Source organism: Tenebrio molitor, chromosome X (assembly GCF_963966145.1).
Source record: "Tenebrio molitor chromosome X, icTenMoli1.1, whole genome shotgun sequence".
Taxonomy (NCBI): Eukaryota; Metazoa; Arthropoda; class Insecta; order Coleoptera; family Tenebrionidae; genus Tenebrio; species Tenebrio molitor.
Window position 1 is genome coordinate 4,523,190 of NC_091055.1, and position 16,814 is coordinate 4,540,003.

Genomic DNA, 16,814 nt, shown 5'->3' on the forward strand with positions numbered 1-16,814 from the left:
CGAGTTGGACAAGATGTCTTGTGAAGCGAGTGTAACATGCTATTTTTTATTTTTTCTAATTCGGCTTCATTAATTTCTTTTTTTTTATATAAAATAATTATCTAGTGATTTTTATTTTAATGGAATTGGATTGGTATTAACGAAGAAATGTCATTTCATTGAAAATTAAATTTCAAATTGTCTCCCAAATGTTGTTACAATAACAATCTACGCCCTTAATAATTTATTTTGGTCGAAAACATGGATTCAGGTATTTACCAACGCTATATTCAAAACGATGCTATAAAATTCATCATTGTCAAACTGTTTTCGGTGTCACAAAAATCACAAAATGCTCATTGTGACACCGAAGTAGAAAATAGTAGTGTGTAAATTGGGCTTTTTTGGCATGAGTGGACCTTTAAACCGCGAGTGAAACTCATGCCAAAAAAAGCCCAGTTTACAAACGAACGAGTTGAATACGTTTTTTTGTTCACCCCTTAAAGGCTCCAAATCGCTTATTTTTTTTTTTTAATTAGCTTGACTGCTTGACGTTTCGTTTTGACAAGTTGTGACATTTATCAAAATCCGTTCACACAGAAGAAAATTCTCAAATTCTGACAGTGTCGAACAAAAAAATATATTGTTTTCATTAGTTTAGTCGTAGGAAATCAAAACACGTAATATATCTGTTCTTTGGCATTCTTAACGCGGAGAATATTTAAGACGCTCTCTCGATAGAAATGATGTCTTAATGTTCGCGATGAGGTGTAAATCGTAACGTTTAATTACGTAGAATCGTAAATGATGTCTTAGATTGTTATTTTACACGTCGAGTTTCCCTTTCAAAGGGGTTAGTTGCTTGGCAACAAATTTGATGGTATTAAAATCCCCAAGTTTCCAAGTGTTGCGGCGGCATCTTAGACGAGCAACTCCAACTAATTAGGCAATTAATAAAATCACTCCTTATTAGATATAGCATTACAAAGTTTTTGTAATTAATTTAGGGTGAAACTTGGGAGGCAATAAAACAGGTGTAGCTTTGGTGAACTTTTATTTTAAATTTTTGTTCAGAAACAATATTAACTTATAAAAAAATAATACATTTGACATGTACTTAAACAAAATATTTGCTGTGACAACTTTAACAAAGAATATACGATCCAGTTTCAAAATAACATTCGTCTTTGTCGAATTACACACATATTACTTCAAAGAAAATTTTGAATATATTCTTCATTAAAGCCACAAATCTGTTCAGTTATTAACACTTTACACCAATCACATTTGTTAACTGAAGACGAGGATAAATACCGGACATGAATACCTATTTAGCCTGTGCATTAATGATGTAAAAAATAAAATAAAAAAGAACAAATGAAAGGTATAAACCGGTTTTGCGCTAACTCGTGGCTAAACAAATAATCACACCTTAAATAAAACTTAACTAAATATGAGAAAGGAATGCGTGTAACACGCAAAAGGAATGGATCACGGAGTGTAGAAGGAACGAAGACTTCTGTAGCCAAAAGGATAACTCATTCACACTTTTAGAAATTAACAAAAAAAAAAAAAGAAAAAAAAAAACAACCATGAGTAAACATTGCATCTACAAAAAAAAAACTGAAACAAATGTTGAAGATCTCACTTATCGTCGTTAAATTAAATTTGATACCAACATTTTTGGCAAGTACTGTACAAATCTGATATACATCTATAAAAAACCATCGACTAATACTTGCAAGTCTTATTATAGTATAATATATCTAGAAGTATCACAAATAAACTTTAAGGATTTCATGTTCACTAACTTATTATCACATGACTTTATATATTACAAAACACATTCACGCACGGGTCCGTCGAATCACAATGGATGATTGATTAGGATGAGGGAAGGACTAGGTTAGGAGCCAGAAGTCCTCATAAGGATCAAGGTTACAAAGACCGAATTTGACAGCAGCCGACACTGCACTTATTAAATTCCTTCTTCAAATTCGTTTTCGTGCGATGAAGTCAAACGTTCTGAAATTTGAAGAAGGAGCAACTAATTTGTTAAGCACTCACACATTGTTTTAACAAATAGAACCTAGAATACCAAACCACATGCATAGCTACTTACTCTAAAAATTTATTCAACTTAAGTGTATAACTTTTAACTTTCAATTATCTAACAATTAAACTGATGCTTAATTAAATAAGTGCACTGTAGAATTACTTAGAATTATGTACAGTTAAACACTACACACTTAAGCACTTGTTTTCATTGGAAATCCCAGTTTTTCTTTTTAACATTAATAATTTTATTTAGTTAAACCTATACTCAGTCTTTTGTTACCATGTAAAAAAACGAAAACAAAAAAAAATCAATACTTCTAAAATTAGGTGACAGTTAACAATAACAACTTTGCGAGTATAGGTTCTCCTTGTTGATATTTAAGTAATGTTTCTAAAGAACCCACCCTCTTGATCCTGGTAAAACCTGGCTTGAGTTTTCTCGACACGTTTCCAAGTTGCCCCACCCCGGCTCTACAAATTGTCTATTATCCCCAGTACCCTTCACAGAATAACAACAATTAACATCAACAACAACAGTCGACCAAAGATGTACCAACCTGTGTGACTTCATATTCCATAAAGTTGTGAGAGTCTTTCATTAAGTTGTGGCGGAAATTGATCACTAAATCTTCGCCAATTTTCTGGCCCCACTTGCGTTTTAAAACTGTGTAAAATCTACAAGACGGTTTTTGACGACTAAACAGAGCGAATTGTGACAATTTACCTTAATAAAAGCTTCTTTCAGATCATCTTTCGGTGTTATCCAAGACGCGACGGCATCACAGAAGAAGATAAAGTCGTTCACTACACCGCCGGGATTTAACTGAATCATTTGACACATTCCACGGAAGGCGTTATCCTTTTCTTCATTATCCCTGATATTTCGCAATGATATACACCTGCAATGGCGCGAATCAGTGAAGGCACTCTTATACCCGTCGGTAAATATATTGCAAGTGTTTTGACACATCCTCAGCCAATCAGATTTCGTTACAATTTGAGTTGTCAATCAGAAATGGGATAATTTCACAGGTACAAATTAACAATTTGCAAAAATACATTGCTTACGGAAAACTAAAATGCATACGTGATAACTTCTACAGAATAATACTCAACAATTATCCCACTTCGAAAAGATAATGAGGAATTCGCGTCTTGGGCAAAAATTTATTGGTTAATGATTTTAGTAATTCCAAATTCCCCGTTATTTATTTATTTTTTGACTGTCTTTCTAACAAATATTACTATGGTGAAATTGAACACTGAGCGAATTTAAAGCGTGCAACTGCTTATTTATATGCTGTGTCACACTTGCTCGGTATTCTTAAATCAACACTCTTCAATTGATTCTTTTGATTTAATTAATTGAAGAGAGTGATTTGTATATTAATTATAGTGAAAGGAGGAAGCATCAAAGGACAATTGCTAATAAAAAAAGCTTGCTTCCTCGTAAGAAAATAATGAAAACAATAAAAAAATAAAACTAACTGGATTAATAGGTAGAAATAAATAATAAAAAGAGGGTTTACAGACCACTGTCGTACAAACTGTTGTAACATGGGCGCGACATCGTGGGGGCAGACAAAACCTAGTCGACCAATTGTTATGGCTATACCGAGAACAAAAACAACAAAAAACTCAACTCAATTACAAATAAATCATTACAAGTCATATAACTATAAATAAGTATCAATTATAGATAATAAAATACGAAATGATAGTAAGTACATATAAATTATGAACAAAATCAGTGCTTGATAAAAACAGAACTGTCTGTAAATAAACAAATGGAAAAATTATACGTAAATACTTAAATAAATGACAGTGTTTGGTCGGTCTTATACAGTGGATCCCATTTCTTTTTTGACGTTTTCTTTTTCATGTCACTGGTCTAATGGAGACAAAAAAATTATACTTCACACAGTGTTAACTAAAACAAATACATTTTGGGAACAGGACTTTGAACACTAAACAAAAATAACACCAATTCTCATTTTGCATAAGAATTGAAAAAATAAACCAAATCAACTCGATTCATTGCAAATCAATCAACAAAAACAATTTATAATTCAGGATTCACTGTAAATAAAGTTCCAATTTTATCAACACTGTTGCACATTTAGATGCCGGCAAATGCATCTGACTTGATGTTGCTACATCAACTTATACAAAACATATACATATTAAGATCCACAAATCAATGAAATATCAAGCAGTTCAACAACACACTAGCGTGAAATTCATTCATTGATGTGTTTCACTTACACAAACTTATTAATAGCAACAATGCCTCAATATATGAAGACGATTGAATTTGAGCTATTTGTACTTTTACAGAAACCGCGCACACTTCAAGTACACTCCGGCAACTTCGAAAATTAGAGCCACCACAATAAAATTCTGAAGTAATAAATGTCTTCAAAAACTTCATTTATCGTTCATCCAAGATTTAATGCCTGGTACACATAAAAAATATCAACTTTTCAACGACCACGCCACTTGTAACTGTGCACGCTTTCTATTAGGTCCTACAGCAATAATAACAAGATCTTAATTTCACGTAACGAGCACACAACGAAAACTTTTTGACCACTACTAACGCCATCTACGTTCAAATAATTATTCACACATCGGAATACGACATGGACTCTACTACTCATTGAACTTGAAAATTAAATTTGGTCTAAATCCGTGTTATTATTATTGCTACTGGCCTCCATTTCAATACATTGCTCAAAAAACGAACAGTTATTAAAAAAAATCAATATCGTACCTCACACCACCCTAAAAAATCGTTTAAAAAATAAAGACAGTTGCAGACGACTTGCATTTATAATTAACATGCAGGTATCAAAACTACAAATGTATGTAAGTGAGACTTACCAGTATTTTCTGAAAGTGTTTTTGGAGTATTTGGCCTGTTAATAATCTCAATAAGTTGACTTAAAACTAAAGGTATATAATGTCGTGTCTCCGCACCTACAATGACATGTTTTCATTGGGAATGAGATCAGACGAATTTCTACGTACCAAATTTAATACTAATTTCTCCAATAGCCCAAGTGGCGTTATTGCAGACAGATATATATTCCGGATTCAGGTTTTGTCCAAGAATAGGCAAAAAATCAGGTATACGTGGACGCACATGTTGAAAACAAGCTTTGGTAAGGTCACCTAGTAATGCAAACGACGACTGCCTAACTTCGGGCATCGAATCTTGCATACAATGGTGAAGTAACTCCATTATGTTACTGTTCTGTACTAATTTTTCTATGTGACCATCCAAACCTTCCGCTAACCCTGACAATAAATCTAAAGCAACAATCATGAAGTCTTTATCGGGAGCATCAAACTGGTCGGGATTTTGTAAATTGGCCTAAAAACAATTACGTTCACAAACCTTACGCAATCTTCAAACGAAATATTTGCACTCTAAAAAACACCGAAACCTACCATCTGTAAATAGAGTGTGTGTTGAACTAAAGAGACGCATCTGCAGTACACGGGCTCGCAGTACGGTAAAAATCCAGATTGCAAAGCTGTTGCAATACTCGACAAACACTAAAATGCGAGCGATAAAGATAAATTTTTTGTGCGGCAAAAATTAAACACCAACCTCCAACAACGGAAAAAGATCCTTGTCTTCGTCTTTGAGGATGTTCCATTTTTGAATCAAGGGAGGCATTAGCATATTAATAAAATCTGGCTTATTTAAGTGATGTCCTACTGAATCAGCTAGCGTTCCAATTGCGTCGTATAAAATTAACAAGTTCTTGTGCTGATATTTAGAAAATGCAAATACTAATGTCTCCAATATAAAACCTAAATATGGCACCAGTTCAGTGCATGCTTCTTCTTCTAAAGTAGCAAATGCGGAGCACGCCGCTTCTTGAACGCGTTTGTTACCGTCCAGTATCTTTTTAAGTAATTCGGTCATGAGCGGTTTCAGATACAGATCGTGAGGCTGCGAAACCACCCAGTGCGAATATCTGCTTAAAGTCCAACACGTTATCGCTCTAACAAGCGCCTTCTTGTCGTTTAAACAACTGAACAAATATGGAATCAGTTCAGGGAGGTAGTTGATCATACCTGACATGCACCCCTCCGCGATAGCACCTATGAGTAAATATAAGCAATGTATAAATAATAGTACGAGAGCGATGTTAGTAAATAGTATGAAAAAATAAACAAATATGCACAAATAAAACTCGTAAATGAAATTTTGCCAACAATTATGTCAGGAGTCAAAAAATGAAATTCTAACAGGTGGCAGTAGTAGTTGCCAAAAAAATTACACACTAATGTTGTGTAGTATTCAGCGTTAGTTAAACAGCTAGTTATGCAATCAGATAATCTGTGGCCAGTTAGACAAAAAACTTAGTCCGCCTGTCGGTCGGCAATAAAATTAGCGATTGTTAAAAAATATTAAACAAAAACGTCAATGTTTTGAGCTTTACTTTTTATTACAGAAAAAAATTGTGAAAATCTTACCCAACGCTAAAATGCCCGATTCTTTGATGTTCCAGTCTTGATGAAAAAGTGTCTCTTTGAGAATGGGCGTCAGGATTGGTAGCAAATCTTCCCGAAACACGTTAGCAAGAACATCTAATGCAGCGGCACTGCATTTTCGCAAATTCCAATCAGACAATGAGCCATCGTCGCCGTCATCGCCATCATCAAAATCGTCGTCAGTTTCGACGGTACCATTTTCTGGATTTGTGCCGTTTTGCGTGGTGGAGTTCGCCTTTATTGTTGTTTTTGATTTGTGAAAACGAGGTCGTATATCTTCGTCTCGATCGGGGACCGATTCGTCTTCCTCTACGTCACCCTGTAAAAATTATAATAAAAACAAGCTTAAGAATTACGCAACTTGTCATTTCCATGTCTAACCATTGAAGCGGTATTTATTCTTTTTTTTTTTCAAAGAACGTATGACCCTACAGTACAAATAGTTCATGTAAAATGCATGACGATTGTCTGCCGACATTTTTGAAACGCATCAGTGTAAATGAATATTTAGCCGAAATTTAGATTTTTGCACATAATTATCAGCAAATTATAAGACGGGGACAAAATTCCTTCAAAATACAATTTTTAAGAAACTTACTTTGAGCAAAATAATGTCAATTTCTGAATACTTCATGCTTCTAACTAACACAGGAATTAGCCTACTGAGGTAGGGTCCCAGAACATTTCTACAAACAGGTTGTTCAGCCAGTGACAACCAAAATTCACAAGCTTCTAAGGCAACACCCTCATCACCATCCTGAGTCCTGACAAGCATATATTCAATTATATTCTCAATTTGAGGTATAAGTCTATCAAGTCGCACTTCTAGTAGCATGACCAAAGCTCTACAAACATTTTTGCGAACTTCTGGGTCATCATCAGTAGCAACATGGAATAAATTCTAAAAACAAAACAAATCCAGGATATTTATACAGATGTAGTTGTAATAAAAACTGAGATATATTACCGTTAAAAAAGAGTCGATGTGTGACATAAGAGCTTTTGCACGGTGTGTTATAAACTGATTGACACAGCCTATAGCATACGATCTTATTTTTGGACTCGAATGATTGAAAAACTGTAAAAATTTCGGTATCAAAATTTCAAGAGGTCTGTTGGTTGTATCTGCATCCAGAGCTTCAGCAGAATCCTCACAAATTTTCTGTAAAGCTCCAAAAGCTCCCTCACAAACATTGTAATCTTGTGAATCCAACATTGTGCACAAAGCTGGTAACAATTCAGGCCATGAAGAAAGATCCCCTTTACTTGCTATTGTTGTTATTAAAATACCAACAGTAGCTCTGATTAATGGGGAAGGATCCCCGACAGCTTGTAAACATTCATTTTTCACAAAGTTTGTTACATTCACTTGTAAATTATTGTAATGCGTTCTAACATTATTTTTCAATATTAAACCACTTAAGGACCTAGTTGGCTCATCTTCTGAGTTTAGTTTTGTTAGAACAAACATTAAATAATTATTGAAGTCAGGGTATTTATTCAACTCCTCCAATTTCTGCGTCTATTAAGGAAATTACCGCAACAAAGGAAATGCATTCAAATCTGACTGAATTATTGACAGGGGAACTCCAAACTTACTGATAAAAACCTAAATTATGTAAACAAACTCTTGCAAGATACTGAGAGTCAAGTATCGTATTTTGCAAAACATTTATGGGCATTCACGTAAATTGAAAATTCACCTTTTTACATCATTTCTACAATATTCTGCTATGATAATTAGAAAGGATACTTGCTGCACAGTCCTTTGAGTTGCTGTGTCTGGCGACTGTGATTCCTTGAGTAAGGTTAAAATTTCCCTTAGTCCATCTTGTTGAGGAGTCCACTCCATTTTCATGTCGTGTATTATTTAAACAACACTTCTAGAACTGAAATGTTTTCAAACCACACGTTTTATTATAAAATCACAAAAGATGAGGCCGAGGCCGACATCGAACTTCAGCACAAATATTTCACTACAAAAGAGGGGGAAGATACCGGAAACGGAACACAACAGTTTGATACTTTTGAGTTCATATTTAAAATTTTGCTCATCACACAAGTCTTGTGGGTTTTACAGCAATTCAATAAATTAATTATTAAAATGTTTTAATAATTGTAAATTGTGAAAAAACAATTATTTCTTCCAATAATTTTAAATGCACAGTACGGCGCGAAATTTAAATTTTGTTGTTAAAACCATTACAGGCTACAAACCGTACGTACGTGTTACACTATTACGCATATTATAAATTGAAAAACTAAATAATATAAATTAAATTGTCGTCAACAATTTATTTATTTAAAATACTAACATCACTCAATTTTTTGTTTGTATACCTAATATTATTTCTTTTTGTCATTACCTTCTAATTTAGATATTGCACCTATAACGTGGAACATGTTATATCTAAAAATTTAATATTTATAGGTTCAGTTTGTATCAAAACAACATAAATATATTTTGTTGCTTTAACTAAAAAAATTTAAAAGGTAATACATAATTAATATAAACCTTATCATACATGTTTGTCTCTCCAAACTTTATTTTATGATTTCTACTTGAAAAATAAAACTAAATATAAGCGTTAAAAGATAATTTACAACCTTTACAACATATATTTTTTTAATTTGAAAATCACGATTTGGTAGAAGAATTTAAAAATGTTATAAGACCTTTAAAACTGTGTGTTACGTGTATTTTTAGTTTCTGCTGTAATGTAAAACAAAAAAAAAACTTTGAGAAAAAGTGGCTAAAAAGAAACGATCAAAGAAAATTTCAGTTGATTGATTTGATATTAAGAGATCAAAGCGCATGTGTAGCAAAAGGATCGTCAGTATTTCAATGTTCACAATAAATCGATGGTCTACACCCATTTCTAAAATAATGTTAATGTTTTATTTAGAATGATGATGACGTTGTTGATAGTAAATGTATCAATCGATTGATTGTTTAAAAAAAATGTGTCAAACACACAACTGAAACAAAACATAGGAAAAGTACTATGATGAGAAAATATTTCTATTTAAGAAAGTCATTTTTGTTTTAAATAATTTTTGGAATGCATTATCAAATTTAAGCAAGTTTTCTTGTTGAATGTTTTTCTTTAAATTTGCCGCGTTAATTTCATTTTAAATTCAATGTTGAGGGGTCGCTGGTGTAGCCAGCTGTTAAGGTTCTCGATGATAAATAAGGTAGCGACAACTCATTGTTCGTTTTTGAGACGCCAAATTAAAAGAGAGGACATATCGACAAATGCCGTGAGTGTGACAAAGACAGAGTTATACACAATTTTACGGGATGTTTGTATCGTGTCACGGGATGTTTGTATCGTGTCGAACAGATTAACTTGCATAGACGCCAAATTAAGTGAGATGGAAATATTGGCGCAACCGTTGTCGTTACCTTTTATAATCGAGAACCTTACAGCTGTAGCTTCAGGTTGCTGTCATGGTCATGCTCTGTGTTGCTGTCAAAGTGCTTAGAAAATAGTGCAACATTGCAACAGTGGTGTTCTCACTGTTCTCTGCAACTACAAAGTACTTAAATTTAAGTAAAATCACAAATTAAATACTAAGTACTGGTGCGCACAGGTGAGTTGAATCACTGTTATAGTTGGTGTTGCTGTGGTACTTAAAAGTCAACAGCACGTCATAGAACGTTGACAGAACTCTTTGTGGTTAATAGCAGTATTTAATGTTTATAAATTCTTGTAGTTATTTTCAAATAAGAAAATGGGTTGTGATGGTGGTACAATTCCTCGTCGAGATGAATTAGTGAGAGTGAAAAAGAAGCCAGAAGCTGTATGTTTGAATAGAGTCAATATGTACAAATCTAACATAAAATTATATTTCAGAAAGACAAGGATTCAGAATTAATATTTCAGTGGAGATATTGTGCAATCACGCAGCAATTATTGCAACAGCCAATTGTTATGTGTGGACATGGGAAGCTGTACAACAAAATTTCATTGATTGAGTCTCTTCTCAATCGTGAAATGATGCCACCAATTGCTCATCATATAAAAAGTCTCAAGGTAAGTCTCCAATCATGTCCATTTATTGACAAAACTGAATTTAAAATTTTAGGACATCAAAGATTTAAATTTAACTCCAAATCCTATTTACAAAGATGATGACAAGAATCATGGTGAAAGTGACAATAGAACTGCCCCCTACATTTGTCCAGTTATTGGTCTTGAAATGTCTGGAAAGTTTAGATTTGTAGCCTTGTGGTCCTGTGGTTGTGTATTTTCAGAAAGGGCTCTAAAAGAAATTGACACAAAAATTTGTCATAAGGTGAGTTTGTTATATACAGGCTGTCCCCAAAAAAAATTGAACCCATACTTTTTGTAAGTAATTCTGATAGAGATTTTTGTTCTGAAAACAACAATGTATCACAAGTGTATACTTACATACCAAAAATACAGAAAAAATTAAAAATATCGGCGTCATATCTGCGCAATCCCACATGTTATTATTCATCATTTGTTTTTCCAGATAACTTAATTTGGTTATTACACTGAGTTCCAATTTGAAAATTTTTTTTTTTTTTGACAGTTTAGCCTTGAAACCCTTGGGACTGTATGTGAATTTATTAGCCCATTTTATAGCGAATTTACAACCATTTAATTTAATTAAAATCGTCTGATAAATAATGGAACTGTGGACTCGTCTTGTTTTTCGGGGACAGAATTATGTATACAGTGCGTTTTTTTAACTGTTACCATAGGGAATTGCATGGTAAAACTTATGCCCCCTGTTAACTTTTGTCAGATGAAAGTATTCAAACCATTTTTGAAACAAATTTGGAAGATTTTTTAAACGATCGGATAGATTACAATAGAATTCAATATTCTAAACTGTCGAAAAAGTTGTAAAAAAATATTTTCTACCGCGCCGAAATAATAGTACGTCGAGCGCCCGCCAGGATAGCGTTCGTGTCGGCTCAACCAGCACCTGACCATCTCCACTTTTAACTTTTGTCACTTTCATGACGGAGTCAATCCGTACCCGGAACCGACTACGGGTTGGCATCCGGGTCGTTCCGGTTCGACTCCGATTTGTTCCGGGTACGGGTCGGCTCCGGGTTGTTCCAGGTCGACTCCAGTTCGTTCCGGGGCGACTTCGGTTCGTTCCGGGTACGGGTCGGCTCCGGGTCGTTCCAGGTTGACTCCGGTCTCCGGTTCGTTCCGGGTACGGGTGGTTCCAGGTTAACTCCGGGTCGTATCGGGCCGACTCCGGTTCGTTCTGGGTTGTTCCGGGTCGTACCGGGCCGACTCCGGATCGTTCCGGGCCGATTCCGGGTACGGGTCGTTCCGGGCCGACTCCGGTTCGTTCCAGGTACGAGTCGCTCCGGGTCGACTCTAGTTCGTTCCGGATCGACTTTGGTTCGCTCCGGGTACGGGTCGGCTCCCGTCATGAAAGTGACAAAAGTCAAAAGTGGAGATGGTCAGGTGCTGGTTGAGCCGACAAGGAAGTTATTCGGGCGGGCGCGCTTCAAAATATTCTTTTTCCAACTTTTTCGACAGTTTAGGATATTGAATTGTAATCTAGCCGATAGTTTAAATCTTCCAAACTTGTTCCAAAAGTGGTTTGAATATTTTCATTGGAACAAAAGTTAACAGGGGTATAAGTTTTACCAAGCAATTCCCCATGACAACAGTTTAAAAAAACGCACTGTATAAGCTAACGTCACTTAATGGGTGTGACCTTAATGCAGTGCTAACGATCATTTATTCATTTTAGTGTCAAAAGCCATTTACCGAAGAGGATGTTGTGGTTTTAAATGGAAATGAAGATGACTTGAAAATTATGAATCAACGCATGGAACTGCGCCAACAAAAACACAAGAAGAAGAGAGAAAAGAATAAAGTAAAAGTGGATTTGTCAGCTGCAGCTTCAACTTCAGTTAAGGTAATACCCTGTTTGTTTTTTTTTACAACTAATATTTCCATTTGTTTTACAGAATGACCCTGATCCAAAATGTACATCTACCACAGTAACCATTAAAGTAATAATTTTCCATATATTGTGACTTGTATGTGAATTTATGTTGTTACAGGTTGAGCCTGATGTGAAACCGACCACCAAAAACCCGGCCCCGTTAACGAACAACAAACGTCCAGGTTCTCTGAAAGAATCCACTCATGATGTAAAAAAAATGAAGTCCAGTTATAGTGTTGCTAAAGATCCAAAGGTAACAGATGTATATAAATCAATTTTTACTTCACATGAGTCAGAAAAACAACAAAATAGAGCTCACTGGGTCACATATAATCCATTTTACAATTGAATTTTATTTTCAGTTTACAGTAAATTTATACATATATTGTGCACATTTATTTTAAATAAAATCACATAAATTCTTCAGTGGAAGTTTCTGTTGCTTCTATTAGCAATCCAAAGTCCAAATCAGTCAAACTCGCTTTAGCTGTGAGTAAATCAAGAAACGTGTCTAATGGAGACAATCTGTCACCAGAAGGAAATGCAGTCAAGCCTAAAAAGGATATTTAGGAAAATATATTTTTGTGTTGGGAAATTAGGAAAGTACCTCGGAAGGCTTTATTTTTTTGTATTCCGTGTAATCTCGCTGTACCAGTCTCTACTCCAGATAGTATGTTCAGAGCGTGTTCTCTTGCTCTCAGCATGAGGCTCACGGGGTGATTCCATTGATTTAAAAGTCGTTTGGCTCGTGACCTCGGTAGCAACGTCAGCAATTTTAGTTTCTGTTGCAATCCACCCTTGCTATTGTCAATATCTGGCAGCAAGTACAACATTAAATCGCACAGTATTGTCATTTTTTTAACCCACCTGCCATAATTATTTTCATGACGTCAACTTGCAATTCTAAAACATTCCGTTGAATGTACTGGAGAAACATATCAAAACTGAGGGTCTTGTAGCCTAAGAACGTGAAAAAAGACGTAAAACCTTGAGGTAAAGGAAAAGCGATCGATTCAACAGACAAATAATACCGTTCAAGTATTGTAAATAAAATGTATCGTCTCTCCTCCTGTAGCTGTTCACTGCAATAAAAGCATCATCCCGTAATGCCAACAAAAACTATACACTCACATGTAAACAAAACCTTTGTCTAACTCTTGTCTAGGGTCAAAAGTTGCAGCCTTGCACAAGATCTGGCACAAAAATCTGGACTGTTCCAGCTGAGCCGTGATATATCTAGTGGCCACGGCGTGAACGTGCATCGGGGTTTGCGATTGCCACTGAAATTTACTCATCTTGTTCTCGGCGCTTTGTTTCAACAAGTGCATGCTGAGCTCGCGCAAATTCTGAAAGCTAACATTCAATCATAAATACATACGGTGGAGAAAAACGTACAACTGAAATAATATGTTCCTGTTTGCTCGCCGTGCAGCTCTCGATTTCATAAAACGGGAGCGCATCCAGCTGGGATTTCCTCCCGCACTGATTACCTATCGAAAGAAAGTCGTTGAGAACCGCTGACGACCCCAACGAACCACTTGGAGACATCGGGGTGCTGGATCGGGACAACGCTTCAGGCTACAATGGATTTTATTTTCGTTTGTTGTACTTCATACATCTCAGCGAACCTGGTAACACACTAAAGACACCAACAGCTTCTCGACGACTTGGTTAGACTTAAATCTCTGTTTGCCTTTCGATATTTTGGCAAGTTGCTCCCACAACTTCACCCAAATGTCGCTTCTGTACGGTACGATACGTTGCTGCGGGGACAAAAGCATCATAGAAGCGTTCCACAGGACGTCTTGCGACAAGCAGATAATTTTATCGTTAATTTTGACTTCCAATTCGTTACCCATGTGTTGTGTGGTAATAGGTAACAAATTTATCAAGTGACTAGCATCGGACGGTAAATTTCTGTGAACCGAAGCGTACGAACTTCCTATCAAAAATTCTTTCAATACCTGGGGCAACCCTAAACTCAAAGGCTTTTCGGCTTGCCATGAGATCAACTGAAAATCAAAATGAACGGTTTGTGCACGAACATAACTCATTGTACCTCGGAGACAGTTTCAATTTCACTTCTGTGAAGGATTAAGTAGTGTATAATGGACAACTTATTTCCAAGAATAGTGTCACCTTTGAAAGTTTGCACAAGCAGATTTGTTGGCACGGTCATATCAATTAAATCTAAAGTAGCCAAATTGATGACGTAGTCGTCCCCCAACGTGACAAGTGACGTCAGACAGATCTTGTGGGTTTCAAGATCAGACAGCATGGGTTTGGTGGTAACGTGACAACAAGGTTCATGCATTGCGCCTATATCTAGCAAGTGGGTACAAACTTCAGGTATAAATACTAACATGTGATCACCTAAAATATCCGCGATTCATTATATGTACTGAAACATCGTTGATAAAGCGGTACCATAAAATTTGAACAGAGGACGTATCGTCTTTGCTTTACTCCAGGGAAGTCCCGGTACTACACAATGAACGACACAGCTCTGGTGCAATACCGTTACAGAATATGCAAAGTGGACGAGACTCGTGTCATCGTCTTTGAGTTCAGCTGTAGGCTGTATTGGCTAAAAATCGCAAATTTCAAAACATTTCCAAATTTCTTCGAGATTTATCTCACTTGATACAAATAGTGGTGACACACGCAAACATAACCGCTGGAATCGGTGAGCACTATTAGATCTAAAGAACAGTCGTGGATGCGCAAAGGTACAGTATCGTCCTCGTAGATACCACAATTTCCCGCTACTGTTGACAAGTGTGGTAGATTTAAAGGGATATTGAGCTGCAACTGTCGCGTGTTTATACTGAAAGGCAGCTTTTACCGCTACTCACGACGCTTTCGTGGGGAAGGTCATCGTGGAATTGCAGCCCCGAAAGCGTGGGAGATGTTTTAGTGGTCACATTAGTAAAGGTGTCTTCTTCGCCTTCGACCAAACACCGGCTGGGTTTACGATTGTGGATGTAATACAGCGTTTGATGAACAGGGTCCCATTGGGCCCAACTGAACTTCCTCACCAGCGACTCGTAAAAGAAACTCTCCGCGTTCATTTTAGATGTATCATTTTTTATTTGATACTGTAAAATACCTAAATAAAATCGTAGTTATGCGTTGACTTGCTCACAACTCAACCACTTACATTCTTGGTGGATTAATATCAAAAACTTCACGTTAGAACTTTCGGAAAGGACCGAATGTTTTTGATAAAGAAATTGAACTAGAACCTGTTTTGACCGTTCCAAGTCCAAGTCGCAGATTTCGTTTTTCTCTTTATCAAGTCTTAACAAATAGGGTTTATACGTGAAAATTGTGTTATTTTCGGGATCAACTTCCTTGACGACGTAAATCAAAAATGTTTTACTACTGTCTATGGAAGCTTGGATACAATTGACTGTACTCCCAAAAGAATGAATAATTGTCAAGTCATTTGTTGGGAATGAGTACAATCCAATGTTTGTGACAGGTTTTTGTGTTTTGCTCGATTGAATCCAGCTAAACAGTAAAGTTCCATCTTGTTCCTGCCCCAATAAACGCCATTCATTTGCTTCATCTATAATCAATTTATGAAATTACAATTATGTACCTATCTACAGTATGTATGCCTCAGCGTGCAAAGTGCAAACACGTTCAGGAATTCATTTAAAATTTTTCCGAGTAAAGTAGTAGATACAAATCAAGTCTGACACATTAATTTAGAGTTGCATCATAAAAAAGTTATTTCATTGTTTTTAAAATCGAAAATATTTTTGGAAAAAAATTATACAATTCCGAGTTTGTCTTAAGAGATTATCAGTAATGGCAAAAAGTTTCACAATGACGCAACATAAAGATGATTTAAATGTGAAATGTTATAAAAACACGTGTCAAATTCATACGTAACATTGAAAGTATTTTTGTTTACAAAATAATTGTATTGATAAAATGAAAATGAACATTTGACGCATGCGCCGTGTTCTTGGTGATAAGAAAATCGATATTATTAAAAATAGGCAACAGTTTATTTCTATGTAAATAAGAATAATGACTGTGTTTTATTGAGACATTCATCTACCTAACGATGAAATATAATTAACTCACCGCCAACGTTTTTTTCTAAAATTATAGAGCACAATTTTGAAGCGAAATTATCAACTGTCACCATCCCAGTTTCACAACGTTGTATCTGAGAGCCTCGATTGCAAATTCCAAAGCACTTATCGCCTGTCTTAGTCTCAGATGGGTTTATTTTTCAAAAAGACCTTCACCCTTACTACAAATAAAGGACTTCTTGTTAAAACGAGTGCAAAATTGTGTTAATCAAA

General features: G+C 35.5%; 3 protein-coding genes across 5 annotated transcripts; 1 reads left to right on the plus strand and 2 right to left on the minus strand.

Annotated features, from left to right (window-relative positions):
* Positions 1–1,016: 1,016 nt before the first annotated feature.
* Tnpo (transportin 1) lies at positions 1,017–8,538 on the minus strand. Its single transcript, XM_069061500.1, has 12 exons — positions 8,300–8,538; positions 7,514–8,062; positions 7,145–7,447; positions 6,529–6,865; positions 5,654–6,153; positions 5,491–5,598; positions 5,068–5,413; positions 4,921–5,016; positions 3,571–3,646; positions 2,762–2,936; positions 2,595–2,712; positions 1,017–2,536 (listed from the first exon to the last, which is right to left on the minus strand). Exons 1-11 carry the CDS (start codon positions 8,402–8,404, stop codon positions 2,605–2,607), a joined length of 2,703 nt encoding a protein of 900 aa, XP_068917601.1. The 5' UTR covers positions 8,405–8,538; the 3' UTR covers positions 1,017–2,536; positions 2,595–2,604.
* Positions 8,539–9,963: 1,425 nt separating this feature from the next.
* On the plus strand, positions 9,964–12,918 carry LOC138140439 (replication termination factor 2). 3 transcript variants are annotated; one of them, XM_069061511.1, is made up of 7 exons: positions 9,964–10,140; positions 10,264–10,350; positions 10,404–10,583; positions 10,636–10,845; positions 12,295–12,456; positions 12,515–12,559; positions 12,611–12,918. In XM_069061511.1, the coding sequence occupies exons 2-7, from the start codon at positions 10,282–10,284 to the stop codon at positions 12,839–12,841; spliced, it is 897 nt and encodes a 298-aa protein (XP_068917612.1). In that variant the 5' UTR covers positions 9,964–10,140; positions 10,264–10,281; the 3' UTR covers positions 12,842–12,918. The 3 variants fall into 3 exon arrangements, with proteins under 3 accessions (XP_068917612.1, XP_068917614.1, XP_068917611.1); XM_069061510.1 differs by having other exon boundaries at positions 9,965–10,140; positions 12,295–12,462; XM_069061513.1 differs by lacking the exon at positions 12,515–12,559 and having other exon boundaries at positions 12,295–12,462.
* pigeon (protein) lies at positions 12,802–16,810 on the minus strand. The gene is made up of 12 exons (XM_069061499.1): positions 16,591–16,810; positions 15,653–16,063; positions 15,348–15,601; positions 15,133–15,297; positions 14,920–15,079; positions 14,552–14,865; positions 14,121–14,504; positions 13,888–14,070; positions 13,624–13,838; positions 13,360–13,574; positions 13,100–13,306; positions 12,802–13,045 (listed from the first exon to the last, which is right to left on the minus strand). The coding sequence occupies exons 1-12, from the start codon at positions 16,652–16,654 to the stop codon at positions 12,903–12,905; spliced, it is 2,715 nt and encodes a 904-aa protein (XP_068917600.1). The 5' UTR covers positions 16,655–16,810; the 3' UTR covers positions 12,802–12,902.
* Between the last annotated feature and the right edge of the window lie 4 nt (positions 16,811–16,814).